This window comes from Cervus canadensis, chromosome 2 (genome assembly GCF_019320065.1).
Source record: "Cervus canadensis isolate Bull #8, Minnesota chromosome 2, ASM1932006v1, whole genome shotgun sequence".
NCBI lineage: Eukaryota > Metazoa > Chordata > Mammalia > Artiodactyla > Cervidae > Cervus > Cervus canadensis.
In genome coordinates, this window is record NC_057387.1 from 86,777,693 (window position 1) to 86,793,979 (window position 16,287).

Here is a 16,287-nt window from a genome sequence, read left to right on the forward strand (position 1 = left end):
ATGCCATTTCACTTTTTATCTGTTTGTTTATTTTTGGCTGTGCCGGGTCTCAGTTGCTGCATGGGCTTTTCTCTAGTTGTGGAGAGCAGGAGCTACTCTCTAGCTGCGGTGCACGGGCTTCTCATTGCGATGGCTTCTCTTCTTGCTGAGCTCAGGCTCCAGGGGCGTGAGCTCAGTAGTTGTGGCACCTGGACTCAGCAGTCTCGGCTCCCCGGCTCTAGAGCACAGGCTCAATGGTTGCGGTTTTAGCAACACAGGCTTAGTTACTCTGCAGCGCGTGGGATCTTCCCAAATCAGGAATCCAACTCATGTCTCCCGCATTGGCAAGTGGATTCTATACCACTGAGCCATCAGGGAAGCCTCAGAAACAGTATTATATAGAAGACAATGCTGCATAAATTGATTTGTAGTTTCAGTGAAATTCCAATGAAAATCTAACAGATTTTTATTTTGTTCTATGGAAATTGACAAGCTGCTTCTAGAATTAAAATGGAAAAGTAAAGCACCTGGAACTGACAATCCTGACAAAGAACAAATAGACAATCTCGACAAAGGGGAGGAGTCATACTACTAAATAAAAAGACTTACTCTAAAACACAGTAATTAAGGCAATGGTTGAGGATAGACAAACGAAGGATTAGAAAGAGTCCAGAAATAAACCTACACATATACAGTCACTTGATTTACCTCAAAGTGACACTGCAATTCAGTGGGGGAAATTATGATCTTTTCAATACATGGTCCAGAGCAATTAGATATTCACCTGGGGGGAAAATGAGCCTTTTAAGTCCCTCTCTCAAACTATTTTCCAAAATTAATGCACAATGCTTTATAAATTTTATGTGAAAGACAAAACAGTAAAACTTATGGAGGAAAATATAACACTATTTTCATAACTTTTGAATACACATAGCAGGATTATATAAAGAACTTCCACAAATCAAGAAGAAAAAGACATCACAAATTTTTTAAATGAACAAAAGACTTGAACAAGCCCTTCATTATAAAGGATATACAAATTGACAATAATCATATTGAAAGATGCTTAACATCAGTAATCATCAAAAAATGCCATTGAAAACCACATTGAACTGGCATTAGATGCCCACCAGAATGGCTAAAATTTTAAAAACTGACTACCAAATGTTTGTCAGAATGTTGAGCAATTGGAAGTCTCACATGTGAGAGAGTAAATTAATTCAACCACTTTGAAAAATTTGCAGTATCTATTAAAGCTGGACATGTGCTTATGCTATGACCCAGAAATTCCTCTTCTAGATGAAAAAGTATATCTTTGCACTAGAAGACATGTACAGAAGGGTTCAAAGTAACTTTATTCATAATATCCAAAAAGTAGAAAAATTCCAATGTCCATCAGAATGAATCAACAAACTGTGGTATGTTCATAAGATAGAATACTGCTGCTGCTGCTGCTAAGTCGCTTCAGTCGTGTCGGACTCTGTGTGACCCCATAGACGGCAGCCCACCAGGCTCCTCCATCCCTGGGATTCTCCAGGCAAGAACACTGGAGTGGGTTGCCATTTCCTTCTCCAATGCCCGAAAGTGAAAAGTGAAAGTGAAGTTGCTCAGTCATGTCCGACTCTTAGCGACTCCATGGACTGCAGCCCACCAGGCTCCTCCGTCCATGGAATTTTTCAGGCACAACAGAACAATAAAAAGAATCAACTATGACACATGCAACCATGTGGATGAATCCGCTAGATATAATGGGCTAAAGAAGCCAGAATCAAAACAGTATAAACAGTAGTATCCTATTGATAGAAAGTTTAAAAACAGGCAAAACTAGTCTATGGTGATACAAATGCAAAGAATTGTTCCTTCTGTGACTGTTGATAACTGAAGGAAATCTTGACCCCTATTTGCCATTTGGCAATGTCTGTAGACATCTTTGATTGTCACAACTTGTGAGGGAGAATGTTCCTACTAGTATCTTCTGCAGAGTCTAGGGATGCATCTTGTGATGCATAGAACAGCCCCCATGCACCCACACCCACAAAACAAAGATCTATCTAACACAAAACGTCAATAGTGCCAAGACTGAAAAACCCTACACGAAGAGCCAACCCACTGGAAAAGACTTTGATGCTGGGAAAGATTGAAGGCAAAAGGAGAAGGGGATGGCAGAGGACGGTTAGATAGCATCACTGACTCAGTGGATATGAATCTGAGCAAATCCCAGGAGATAGTGAAGACAGGGAAGCCTGGCATGTTGCAGTCCATGACTTAGCAACTGAACAACGAACAACCCCAGAAGAAGGGATATTGATTGGAAAGGGTCACAAGGGAAGGTTCTGGGATGCCGAAAAAGATCTGGGTCTTGATATGGGTGGGAGTTACCAATGTGTATATGTAGGTAAATATTCACCAAGCTGTACACTTTAGTAGTGTGCTCTACATATTTTACTGATACATGTTATATATCTTGGAAAACTTTTTAAAAAACAAATGCAGTTTGAAAATACATTGTTTTTAAAACTACAATTTTATACAATTATCCTACTAAAAAGCAAAGATTGATCCTAAATAGCCAAAACAATCTTGAAAAAGAACAAAGTTGGCAGACTCTTATTTCCTCCTTTCAAAGTTACTACAAAGCTATAGAAACTAGAACAGTGTGTTACTGGCATAAGGACAGACATAAAGACCAATGGAATAAAATAGAAATAAATCCTCATATATATGGTCAATTTATTTTTGACAAAGATACCAAGACCTTTCAGTGGAAAAAGAATGCTCTTTTCAATACATAGTGCTAGAAAAACTAGATATCCACATGCAAAAGAATGATGTTGGACCCCTTCCTCACACTGTACACAAAAATTAACTCAAAGTTTAAACTTAAAAGCTAAAACTATAAAACTCTTAGAAGAGAACATAGGAAGAAATCTTCATGACATTGGATATGGCAATAATTTCTCTTATTTTTCAGACTACAGAATTATTCCATTTAATTCAGCTCAAAAAATACAATTCTTTTCTTTTTTGCATGTTGTTTGTTTTCAGCACTTTAGGGAACACATCGTTTTTTTAAAAGAACTTTTTATTTTGTATTGGAGTATAACCAAAGGCAAAAGCTTCTTAAACATAACACCAAGGTAACAGATAATAAAAGAGTAGACAAATTGATTCTCATCAACTTAAACACTTGTGCATCAAAGGACAATGTCAAGAGAATGAAAAGACAGCTCACAGAACGGGTGCCAATATTTACCAATTGTATATCTGATAAGGAATTAATATTCAGAATATACAAAGAACTCCTAAACTCAACAACAAAAAGCGACTAAATTTGGGGACTTCCCTGGTGGTCCTGTGTCATGACTCCCAGCTTCAAATGCAGGGGGCATGAGTTTGATCCCTGGTCAGGGAACTAAGATCCCACATGCTGTGTAGCATGCCACAGAATTAAAAATAAAAAATAAAACAATCAAATTTGAAAATAGGCAAAAGACATTATACAAATGTCCAATAGGCATATTAAAAAATGTTCAAAGTTATTCATTAGTCATTAGGGAAATGCAAATCAAAATCACAATTGAAATATTACTTCACACTCTTTAGGATGGCTATTATAAAAGTGTTTTCTAAAATAAATAAATAAATAAATAAAAAGTGCTGGCAAGGAGAGTTTAGTAGTGCAGCAATAGAACCCGTTGTACATGAGAACCTCTGTACATTGTTGAAGGGAGTACAAAATGGTACAGCTGCTATGGAAAATAATTTGGCATTTCCTCAGAAAGCTAAACAAGAATTACTATACGATTCAGCAATTTCACTCCTAGGTATATATCTAAAGGAATTGAAAGCAAGGATTCAGAGACTTGTGAGCTGATGTGTATAGCAGCATTATTCATCATAGCCAAATATTCGTCCACAGACAAATAAAATGTGGTCCATTCATTAGAATACTATCCAACCACAAAAAGGAATGAAGTACTGATTCATGTTACAACACAGATGAACGTTATGCTAAGTAAACCATATACAAAAGAACAAATGTGTGATTCCATTTCATGAGTTACCTAGAGCAGGCAAATTCGTGGAGACAGAAAGCAGGTTAGAGTTCATGTGGGACTGGGGAGAGAGGAATAGGGAGTTACAGCTTTATGGTGAGACCTTCTATTTGGGATGACAGACAGTGGTAATTTTACACAATATTGTGAGGTGACTAATGCCACTGAATTAAACACTTAAAAATGTTTAAAATGGCAGATTTATGTTATATATTTTTTACTACAATTTTTAAAAGATTTATCAAGTAATATACCAAGAGCCACTGAATTGTGTACTTTAAATGGGCAAATTGTATAGTACGTGAATTAGATCACAATAATAACTGGACTCCACAAGTAAAGGAATGAAGCTGAACCCCAGTTTCACTCCATTTCACTTGAACAGATGGATATATTAATAACACTCCAACAAAAATGCCAGAAAGATTTTTTGAGGACCTAGACAAACATATTTTAAAATGTATACAGAAGAATGAGGATGTTTGAATAGCCTCCAGGGCATGGTGTGGAGTCTGTTGTTCTTGAAATAATCTTAAGAACTTTAAAGAGGCATTCTTTCAGATATGAATGCATATCTGTAAAGCCATGGTAATTTTTAAAAATTGCAATGTGGTATTGGTAAATGAGCAAATAAAAATATTTGGAGGTATAAATAACTGGGAAGAGATCTTCACAACATCAAAAACTTATGGGGGATTCATTTACATAACTCTTGCACATCAGAAGTGAGTCACAGGTTCCAGACAGGACCCCAAGGCTTCACTCAGGTGGGAACCTCAAAACCTCAGGTCTGCCTGCTCCACTGGTCAAGCTCTGACCTGAGAAGCCAGACCTGAAATTCATCAAGAAAGAAAGGAAGGTATAGTTAGATGACTTGTAATTTGTACAGAATGAAAGTATCATAAGGAATATCATATTACAGTTAAGAAAATTGGAGCTCAGAGAGATTAAGTAACTCATCCCAAGTCATACAGCAAGCAGGGGCTGAGCACTAGATCTCTCGTGTGTAATTAATGTATCGTGTGTTATCCATTATATGGTGTTTCCTTCCTTCCCCTCTCCTCTTCCCTCCCTGCCCTACAAATCTGAATAGAGTTCTTCCAAGTCAGTGCCTTCTCTGGGGCTGGCACTCTGGCCTTACTCACCCTGAGGGATGCCCTGGAAGGCGGTGGAGTCCTTGTTCGTGGTGTCACCGGTGGGGAGCCCCGGCGGGAACTGGCCCACCTCCACACTAGTCATCTCACTCCAGCTCCCCAGATTCCCCTCCAGAGGCACGGTGTGGATGCTGCTGTCCTCGAAACACTCCTGCTGGCTGCTCAGTGTCAGGGTGGAGGTGTCGCTGAAGATGAGGCTGGAACCCAGGCTCAGAGTCTCCTTGGAGCCCAGGATCAGGGTCATGCACGAGGGTGGCGAAACGGTGGAGCTGGGTCCACGGGTGCTGGAGTGCAGGCTGACGACGTCGTTGGAACCAGGAACCAGGGTCAAGCATGAGGCCTGAGTGACGGTCATGTTCAAATCAGACTTGGGGTTGCCATTTGAAGCCACGCTGATTGTTCCCTTGGAACTTGTGTTCCAGACTGCACCAAAGGCTCTATTTGAAACAGATCCAGAGATGTTATGTGAAACCAAAGTGATGGTCTCGTTCGTGTCTGGCATAAGGGACTCAGGAGAACCTGAAGCCGCGTTCAGGTCCAGCTTGGATATGTTCCCTGAGTCCATGCTAGGCAGCTGATTGGAGTCAGGATCCAGAGAAGAAGTTGAGGCTGGAATAAGGAGAGCTTTTGAACCTGGCCTGGAGATGCTGTGGCCCAGAACAAGGGAGTCTTTGGAATAAGGCCTTATAAATGGGTTTGTCTCAGGCCTGGAAGGATTGGAGTTGCTCTGACCCAAATCAAAAAGATCGCTTGAGCGGGAGTTGACAGCCTCCTCCAAATTTGGCCCAGCGTGGCTCCCCAAGCTCATACTCTGGGCCTCTATAGAGCGGGGGCTCAGAATGAGGTTTGAGGCTGGACTTAGGGTCCTCTGTGAGTTAGGCCTTGAGAGGTGATTGGAATCCAAAGCCAGGGCTTCACCAGAGTGGGCAGCAGTGATCTGGAGGGAACCTGGAGTTGTGGACCTGCTGTCATCAAGTCTGGGGGTGTTATCAGACTCCAGGCCAGGGGCCTCCTCTGAGATCAGAATCAGAGTTGGATTAAGGTCTGGAACAACAGCCACGCCAGGACTCAGGGGTGGATTCAAGAGAGTAACAAGATCTGTGTCCAGACTGGGCCCAGAGATGATGCCAGAGCCCAAACCAGGGGCCTCAGTGGAGTTGAGATTGGGTGTCATGTTCGCGTCTTCACAGAGGACCAGACTAGCCCCTGGACCCAAGGCCATGCCCGGTCTGGAGGTCTGTCAGCGCCACTGCCCCCTTCTGTCCAATAGCTGACTGTCGAGCTCCCTGCAGTGCTCCTGAGAGAGAGAAAAGGCAAGTTCAGCCTCACCTATTGAAACCTTTCCATGGCTCCCCATGGATGACCTCCATGACCATGCCCAGCCCACCTGTCCAGCTCCATCCTACTTGGCTCTCCCCCAGCTCTCTCAGCTCCAGCCCCATCCCCTGTGTTCCCTTCTTTGACCACACCCCACCCCCTTTCAGCTCACAGTCCTTAAATGTATTTTCCTTGGCCTGGAACCTCCCCCTACTCTCCTCCCTGATCCTACTCCTCCAAGCAAATGATACATGGCAGTTAATTCCAATGACTTGTTTAGTGGTCCAGCCCCTGCTAGAGATGAGTGGGGACATTGGCGAGAACTGTGCACGTCTTAGTCCCTGGGGCATCCCCAGCACTTAACATAATGCTAGGTCCACAGTAGGAAGTCCAAGAATACTAGACAAATGAGGAACCTCTCCCACCTTAAGGTAGAAAAGGAGAAGGGGAAGTCTCCTTATTTACTACTTCCAGCCAACTCCTAAGTTGCTAGAACTACTCTGTGAATGGCTGTGGCACTAGATACCCAAAGGAGCCTGGGCAGAGCTGCCCACTGCCCTTAACAGTTTGCTCTGGGTGAGGCAGACTAAATGGAGGAGAACCTGGGGCTATCATCCAAAGCAAGCCTGTCTCAGCTCAGGAATCTCACTGCTGGGTGAACTCCACAATCCCCACACCCCATCCCATCCCAGAAAGACTAGACAAAGGAGGAAACGCTCCTACCTTACCCTACCCCACCCCCACACCTGGGCCACCCTCCCTATGGGAATCGTAGGGACAGCTCACCTGCATGCATGGTGTTCTTAAGCAGGAGTGGGCCCCTGTGAGGAGATGTGAAAGGAGATCAAGTCAAGCAAGAGTGGCTTTTTCGGTACTTACTGAGCAAAGTCTAAAGGCCAGGCACACACTTGTGCTAACAAAATCCCCCTGTGTGCACACACACACACACACACACACACACACACACAGAGTCCCGGAAGTTAGATATGCTTACTCCATTGTATGCTCAAGGAAGTGGAGGTCAAGGGGAGGAAGGTCACCCCACAGGCCCTCAGGGAAGCCAAGACCACCTCTTTATGCCACCTGACTGCCTACCCTCCATGGCTTCCCACTGTCTTCAGGACAGCATCCCAAATCCATAAGGGACCTAAAAGGCCTTTCTGCATCTGGCCCCAAGTCCTTTTTCACCCTTCTTGCCCCTTCATAATCCCTCTACCTCTGCACCCCCTCATTCCAACATCCCTAAACTACTTTGAGTTTCTACAGAGTCACACTCCCAGGTTAAGTCTGGCCCTCCACAGGTTGAGCATCCTTCAGTCATTTTCCTTAGCTAACACCTACAGCTTCACCCCTTCAGATTTCAGCTTATATGCTACAAGCCTTTCAGGTCCCACAGACAGGTGAGGTCCACCTGTAAGTTCCCAGGGCATTTTGCCCACTTCCCCTTTCTTGGCACACAATATCCGGTTTCCTCACTAAACCATAAGATCCACAAGAGTCTAGCACCCCCATCCCGTCCTGGAGCCTGTGCTCCACAGCAAGAGAAACCACCACAATGAGAAGCTCTCACGATGCAATTAGAACATAGTCCCTGTTCGCCACAACTAGAGAAAGCCCTCGGCAACCACAAAGACCCAGTGCAGCCAAACATTACAGTAAATAAATAAAATAAAAGAGTCTAGCACAGCACCAGGCACATAGTAAATGTTCAATAAATGAGCTTGTTATTTCATCCTTTTATCTCTTCTTCATTCATTCATCCATTCCGTCACTAGCTCATTTCATAACGTGTTCATTTCTTATTCATTCATGCACTAACTCATTCACTAAATCATGTACTCATATCATACATTTTGCTGTGTACCTTATGGCTTGGCTTTGGAAAAAATATAGATTCATAGTCACATTGTCCTGGGTTCAAATCCCAGCTCATCCTCCTAATAGTGTTAGTAAACTTGAGCAAGAGACACTCCCCTCTCCAATCCTCCTCATCTCTAATATGGGGAACATAAAGCCATAATAATGGGGGACTTTTAGCCACCCAGGGTGGTTAAAGTCTCAGCGTCTGGCATGGAGCCCACTTGGCCCACTGAAGGTCTTCTCTAAATTACTCATTCTGTTACTGTCTGTGAGGCACTATGAGCAGAGTAAGGTGCTTAGAGCCCAGTGGGACCTTCCTTCACCCCCAAGCCAGCAGTCCATGCAGAGCTTTGCAACTTGCCTCAGAGGAAGGAAGGCTCACCTACCATCAGCACCAGCGGTGATTTTACCCTGAAGCTAATGAAATTTAAAATTTCAAGGCTCCTTGCTCGTACAATTCGTTTCCAAAGGGCCTGCACGTAATTTTGTATTCATAATTTTGTCTTCTTCTACTTAAACAGGAGCCTGAAAACTGTAAAAAGCCTTAGGGCTCCAAAATACCCTGGATCACCCCTCCCATATTCTCTACTCTGTACACACACATACACATACAAACACACGCCGTATTTATCAAAAGGAGGCATTTTCAACCTGGAAAAAATCTGAGTCAGGTACAGCCTATGATACAGTCAGTAGGATTTTGGAAGGCCTACCTGGTTTAACTTGTGAAAGAACATAATCTCTACTCCTCTGACACAACAAATGCACAATACTGGGTCACTGGGCAAAAAGCCATGGGTCTCAAGCCAGGCTGAACCTCCTTTATCTATGAGAAAAGAGCAGAACTCCTTCACTTTCTCCTGTTTCCTCAATCCTCCTCCTCCACCCTGCAACACACAGATGAGTCTTCAGAGCTTAGATAGTCAGCCCACATCTTAGCCTCCACCAAAGGGATATTGTGCATTAGGAAGACTGGTGGTTGCGGAGGTGGGACCCAGGGGAACTAAAGGAGGTTGCTATATAGCTGCTTACTGGTCTTTGCCCCCAGGTCCTGGAGCCCCAGTTGAGGAGAACAGAGGGTGGCAATAAACCACCTAGCCCTATCAGAGAGTGAGAATCATTGACTGAATCCCATCCTTTCTCCTTCACCTTTATGAAACCTTCCAGGCCCTTGATAAGGGTTTCTGGGGCTCTCAGGAAGAGGAACTATCAGTGGATCTTCCAGTTCCTCATTGAGAACGTATTTATCAGATGTATAGGCCTGGAATGTGTCAGGCACTTGTATGAATATGTACACACACATGCACGCACACACATCTGACATTGTTATACGTCGGTTCTAGAAAATCCAAAGCAGACTTTGTCATCATTCCTCCAAATCAGATCCTCTTATTCTCCTACATTGCAAGGCACTGGAATCATAATCCAAGCCAGACACAATATCATCCTTGACTATGCTCTTCTTGACTTGCTGAATCCAAATTTGGCTGAGTTCTGCTAATTCTAGCTCCAGAAAAGTTCCCAAGTATCTCCTCATATTTCCATCACCACTGCTAAACCCTAGTACAGCTCCCACTGCTTTGGGACTCTGTCTTGGAATTGCCCTGTCAACAAGGGTCCCTGTGCACTGGGTCACTCCCAACAAACCATTTTCCAAATTGAGCCACAAAATTCTTCCTTTAAAAGTGCATTCAAAAAAAAAAGTGCATTCAACAGTATGGTACTGGAAAAAGATAGACACATAGGCTAATGGAATAGAACTGTGAGTCGGGAAATAAATCCATGCATCTATGGTCAACTGATCTTTGACAAGGATGCCAAATCTGTTCAATGGGGAAAAAATATTCTCTTCAACAAATGATGCTGGGATGACTGGAAATCAACATCTGAAAGAATAGAGTTGGCCTCTTTCACACTAGATATAAAATTTAAATCACAATGGACAAAAGACCGAAATATAAGAGCTAAAATTGTAAAACTCTTGGAAGAAAATATATGGATAAATCCTCATAACCTTGGATTTGGCAATGGTTTTTTAGATATGACACCAAAATCACAAGAAACAAGAAAAAATAGACAAACTGAACATTAGCAAAATTAAAAACTTGTGTATCAAAAGGCACTATTAGAAAGTGAAAAGATGACTTACAGAAAAGGATAAAATATTTATAAGTCATACACCTGATTAAATCTAGTATCTAGAATAAATAAAGAACTCTTACAACTTGACAACAAAAAGATAAACAACCCAATTTAAAAATGGGCAAACAACTTCAGAGATAAATCCACGAACCTATGGACACCTTATCTTCGACAAAGGAGGCAAGGATACACAATGGAAAAAAGACAACCTCTTTAACAAGTGGTGCTGGGAAAACTGGTCAACCACTTATAGAAGAATGAAACTAGAACACTTTCTAACACCATACACAAAAATAAACTCAAAATGGATTAAAGATCTAAATGTAAGACCAGAAACTATAAAACTCCTAGAGGAGAACATAGGCAAAACACTCTCCGACATAAATCACAGCAAGATCCTCTATGACCCACCTCCCAGAATATTGGAAATAAAAGCAAAAATAAACAAATGGGACCTAATGAAACTTAAAAGCTTTTGCACTACAAAGGAAACTATAAGTAAGGTGAAAAGACAGCCCTCAGATTGGGAGAAAATAATAAACAAATGAAGAAACAGACAAAGGATTAATCTCAAAAATATACAAGCAACTCCTGAAGCTCAATTCCAGAAAAATAAATGACCCAATCAAAAAATGGGCCAAAGAACTAAACAGACATTTCTCCAAAGAAGACATACAGATGGCTAACAAACACATGAAAAGATGCTCAACATCACTCATTATTAGAGAAATGCAAATCAAAACCACAATGAGGTACCATTACACGCCAGTCAGGATGGCTGCTATCCAAAAGTCTACAAGCAATAAATGCTGGAGAGGATGTGGAGAAAAAGGAACCCTCTTACACTGTTGGTCGGAATGCAAACTAGTACAGCCACTATGGAAAACAGTGTGGAGATTCCTTAAAAAACTGGAAATAGAACTGCCATATGACCCAGCAATCCCACTTCTGGGCAAACACACTGAGGAAACCAGATCTGAAAGAGACACGTGCACCCCAATGTTCATCGCAGCACTGTTTATAATAGCCAGGACATGGAAGCAACCTAGATGCCCATCAGCAGACGAATGGATAAGGAAGCTGTGGTACATATACACCATGGAATATTACTCAGCCGTTAAAAAGAATTCATTTGAATCAGTCCTAATGAGATGGATGAAACTGGAGCCCATTATACAGAGTGAAGTAAGCCAGAAAGATAAAGAACATTACAGCATACTAACACATATATATGGAATTTAGAAAGATGGTAACGATAACCCTATATGCAAAACAGAAAAAGAGACACAGAAGTACAGAACAGACTTTTGAACTCTGTGGGAGAAGGTGAGGGTGGGATGTTTTGAAAGAACAGCATGTATATTATCTATGGTGAAACAGATCACCAGCCCAGGTGGGATGCATGAGACAAGTGCTCGGGCCTGATGCACTGGGAAGACCCAGAGGAATCGGGTGGAGAGGGAGGTGGGAGGGGGGATCGGGATGGGGAATACGTGTAACTCTATGGCTGATTCATATCACTGTATGACAAAACCCACTGAAATGTTGTGAAGTAATTAGCCTCCAACTAATAAAAAAAAATAAAATAAAATAAAAATGGGCAAACAACTTGAATAGGACACTTAGTCATTAGGGAAATGCAAACCAAACAACACTAAGATAGCACTTCACACTCACTATGGTGTTTATAATTTTAAGAATGGAAAATAGCAAGTGTTGACAAGGATATAGAAAAATTGGAACCATCAAACGTTGCTGGTGGGAATGAAAATCATGTGACCTCTGTAAAAACCAACCTGGCTGTTCGTCAGGAAGTTAAACTAGAATGGCCGTATAATGCAGCAATTTCACTCTTATGTATGTACCACAAATAACTGAAAATTGATGTTCCAACCAAAACTTGGACACAAAATTTCACAGCTGCAGTATTCACAAGTAGAAACAACAAACATGTCCATTGACTGGTAAATGGATTAAAAAAATGTGGTATATTCACACAATAAAATATTATTTAGCCATAAAAAGAATTGAGTACTGATACATGCTAAATATGGTAAACTTTGAAAATATTATGCTAAGTGAAAGAAGCTAGATGCAAAAAGACACATATTATATGATTCTATTTTTATGGAATATCTAGAATAATCAAATCTAGAGAGATTAATAGCAGATTAAAGCAGACAGACTGTCATGGGCAGGAGAAATGGGAGAGTGGGAAGAGACCTCTTAATGAGTATGGGGTTTCCTTTTGGAGCAAAAAAAATATTATAGAGCTAGATAATGGTGATGATTGTGCAACATTATAAAGGTACCAATAGTCACTGATAGTAAATTCTATGCTATGTGTTTTGTACAACAGGTTTTCTTTTTAATGCATGTAACAGATAAGAGAGAGTCCCTTGAACTTCAAGGAGATCAAACCAGTCAATCCTAAAGGAAATCAGTCCTGAATATTCATTGGAAGGATTGATGTTGAAGCTGAAGCTCCAATACTTTGGCCACGTGATGCAAAGACCTGGCTCATTTGAAAAGACCCTGATGCTGGGAAAGATTGAAGGTGGGAGGAGAAGGGGACGACAGAGGATGAGATGGTCAGATGGCATCACCGACTCAATGGACATGAATTTGAGTAAGCTCTGGGAGTTGGTGATGGACAGGGAAGCCTGGTGTGCTCCAGTCCATGGGGTTGCAAAGAGTCTAACACGACTGAGCAACTGAACTGAACTGAAGGGAACTAAGACCCCACATATGCTACACAGTGTGGCCAAAAGTATGATAAAGGAAAAATGAGTGTGAATTCAACCATGCCACACCCCTCTTAGAATCCCTCTGTAACTTTTCATGGCTTTTTAGACTGTGGAGGTGTGGGTTATATTTTCTAAAAGACAGATTCCCAGGGCTTCCCTGGTGGTCCAGTGGTTAAGAATCCATCTTGCAATTGAGGGGACACTGGTTTGATTCCTGGTCTGGGAAGATCCCACATAACTCGAGGCAACTAAGCCTTCAAGCCACAACTACAGAGCCCACAGAGCCCTAGAGGCCATGCTCTGCAACAAGAGAAGCCACTGCAATGAGGAGGTCAAGCACTGCAACTAGAGAGTAGCCCTGGCTTGCCACAACTAAAGAAAACCCGCTCAGAGCAACAAAGACCCAGCACAGACAAAAATAAAAGCTAATTAATTTTAAAAAAAAAAAAAAAAAATTCTCAGGCTTCACCCTTAGAAATTCCACTTTGCAGCTCTGAGGGGACCCAGGAATCAGCCTTTTCTCAAGCTCTCTCCCTCCACTCCTTCCCAAAGTGATAATCACATAGCTAATGGACAGTTCACAAGGGGAGACACTCGGATCTTCAATCTGATGTCTATGTTTCATTTGCCAAGACCCTCAGTCCAGGCTTTACCCTCCATCTCTTCAGTTACATTCATCCTTTCCCAAGCTGCATGCTTGAGCCCCTTTCAAACTTCTTCTGGTGCTTCCAAAGGGGCCTTTGCAAATACTCTTTCCTCTTCCTGCAGCCTTCCTCCAGACTGCCCACCACTTCATCGCTCCCCTGGCTAACATCTAGTCATATTCCAGATGCCAGAGGAAAGGAAACATTCCTTTCCTCTAGGAACATTCCTAGGACCCTCAGATCTGGCTGAGGTGCCCTCCTCATGTGATCACCTGTACCAGAGAATTGCTCTGTTTACCTGTGTGTCTCCAGTTTAGAAAATGAGCTTCGTGGATACCTATTACTCCTGTTTTCCCAAGACATAGCACAGTCCTAGTACCCACAGCAAGATTCAGAAAATATTAACAGAAGAAGGAAATGAATGAATGACAACTCTTCAAGACAGGTATCATCATCCTCATTTACTGGCATGTCAATTCAGACTGCTCAGGGGACATAAGTAGATTTTTACAAAGCCTCCCGCAAGTGGCAGAGGAAGGATTCAAACCCAGGTATTCTTAGCTCTCAAGTTTCCCTCCAGGATCCCAGAGATTTCCAAGGTACGAGTCACTCAGTGAGACCACATCTTCCCACTTCTCATTCCTTATTCCCTCTGCCACTCTTAGGCCTCTGTGATGTGTTGTCACTTCAATTGTGTCTGACTCTTTGCGAACCCATGGACTGTAACCCATCAGGCTCCTATGTCCATGAGATTATCTAGGCAAGAATACTGGGGTGGGTTGCCATATCCCCCCCTTCAGGGGATCTTCCTGACCCAGGGATTGAACCTGTGTCTCATGTCTCCTACATTGGCAAGCAGGTTCATCATCACTAGCGCCACCTGGGAAACCCTCTTAGGTCTCTATACTACAGGAAAAGTCCAGTAAAAACAACACATCTCTCCTAATGCCCAGCTATAACGCACAAATCCAGGGCTTTGGAGTCAGCTGAACGTGAATTCAAAACCTGCTTTCTCTCTCACCAGAGGTGTGAGTCAGGGAAGGAAGCTTCCCCACACCGCATATCTATCTTAATACTCAATCCGTGAGATAAGCATAGAGAATAAAATGTGATAATGCACATAGGAATTTTCATAGCATCTGGCCCCCAGCAGTTCCCCAGTAAATGTCCATCCTCACTGTCCCTTCCTCCCTATGGGTGACGGTTGGGTGGGGGCCTTGAGCAAAAGGCCAAGTCTGGCTTTCAGTTCTCTGCACCCTTTCCCCCTAGTCCATGGTATTCCCTCCCTGGATCTCACTCTCCCTCTCCTCCCCCAGACTCCCACCCACCACATTCTCAGAACTTGATATACTAAATGCTTTGTCCATGAGCTTTAAGAAACTGTTGTAAAGTTCAATGTGTTACCTCCACCTGGGGCATCCACATGGTAACAGAAAATTCAGCCTTAAGTCAAAGGTACGAAGTTCTAAGAGTGGAATTACAGCCAGAGGGAGACTTTTACCCAGGGGGGTGGGGTCAAGATGGTAACTGCCTTGTGGAGGCTGTGGCGGCTGCCCCCACCCCGGGACTTTCCCAGAGCCACCCTCCTGCTTACCTAGGCTCTCCCCCCCAGCTCTGGTGTTGTGGTCTTTGTGAGGTCACCATGACTCAGAGTTCCCAGCCAATGAGGCCCCTTCTATGCCTACACAGTCGGAAGAAGCAGGGAGATGTCCTTTCTAAGGAGGCATCTTCAGACCCTCCACTGCCTGGAAATGACCTAGCTCTGTCTAGCTCAGACAAAGTCTGATTTCCTCACCTGGCATTCAAGTCTCCTCATAAAATCCCCTCACCCTGCAACTCTATTGTTGCTGTTTTTCAGTTGCTAAGTCAGGTCCAACTCTTTGCGACACCATGGACTGCAGCACGCCAGGCTTCCCTGTCCTTCACCATCTCCCAGAGTTTGCTCAAACTCATGTCCATTGAGTTGATGAAGCCATCCAACCATCTCATCCTCTGTCGTCCCCTTCTCCTCCTGCCTTCAATCTTTCCCATCATCAGGGCCTTTTCCCTGATGAGTTGGCTCTTCACATCAGGTGGCCAAAGTATTGGAGCTTCAGCTTCAGCATCACTCATTCCAATGCATATTCAAGGTTGATTTCCTTTAGGGCTCACTGGTTTGATCTCCTTGCTGCCCAAGAGACTCTCAAGAGTCTTCTCCAGCACCACAATTCAAAAGCATCCATTCTTCAATGCTCAACCTTCTTTATGGTCCAACTGTTACATCCGTACATGACTACTGGAAAAACCATAGCTTTGACTATACAGATCTCTGTCGGCAAATTGATGTCTCTGCTTTTTAATATGCAGTCTAGATTTGTCATAGCTTTTCTTCCAAGGAGCAAATGTCTTT

General features: G+C 42.9%; 1 protein-coding gene across 1 annotated transcript in view; it reads right to left on the reverse strand.

Annotated features, from left to right (window-relative positions):
• The window catches only part of MROH7 (maestro heat like repeat family member 7), a 48,517-nt gene extending 33,027 nt beyond the window's left edge, over positions 1-15,490 (reverse strand). Inside the window, exons 1-3 of the mRNA XM_043447558.1 lie at positions 15,303-15,490; positions 7,292-7,326; positions 5,180-6,485 (exon numbers count right to left, since the gene is read on the reverse strand). Of these exons, the coding sequence (XP_043303493.1) occupies positions 5,180-6,410 (1,231 nt within the window). The 5' untranslated portion in view covers positions 6,411-6,485; positions 7,292-7,326; positions 15,303-15,490. The remainder of the gene's footprint in view (positions 1-5,179; positions 6,486-7,291; positions 7,327-15,302) is intronic.
• Positions 15,491-16,287: the final 797 nt, after the last annotated feature.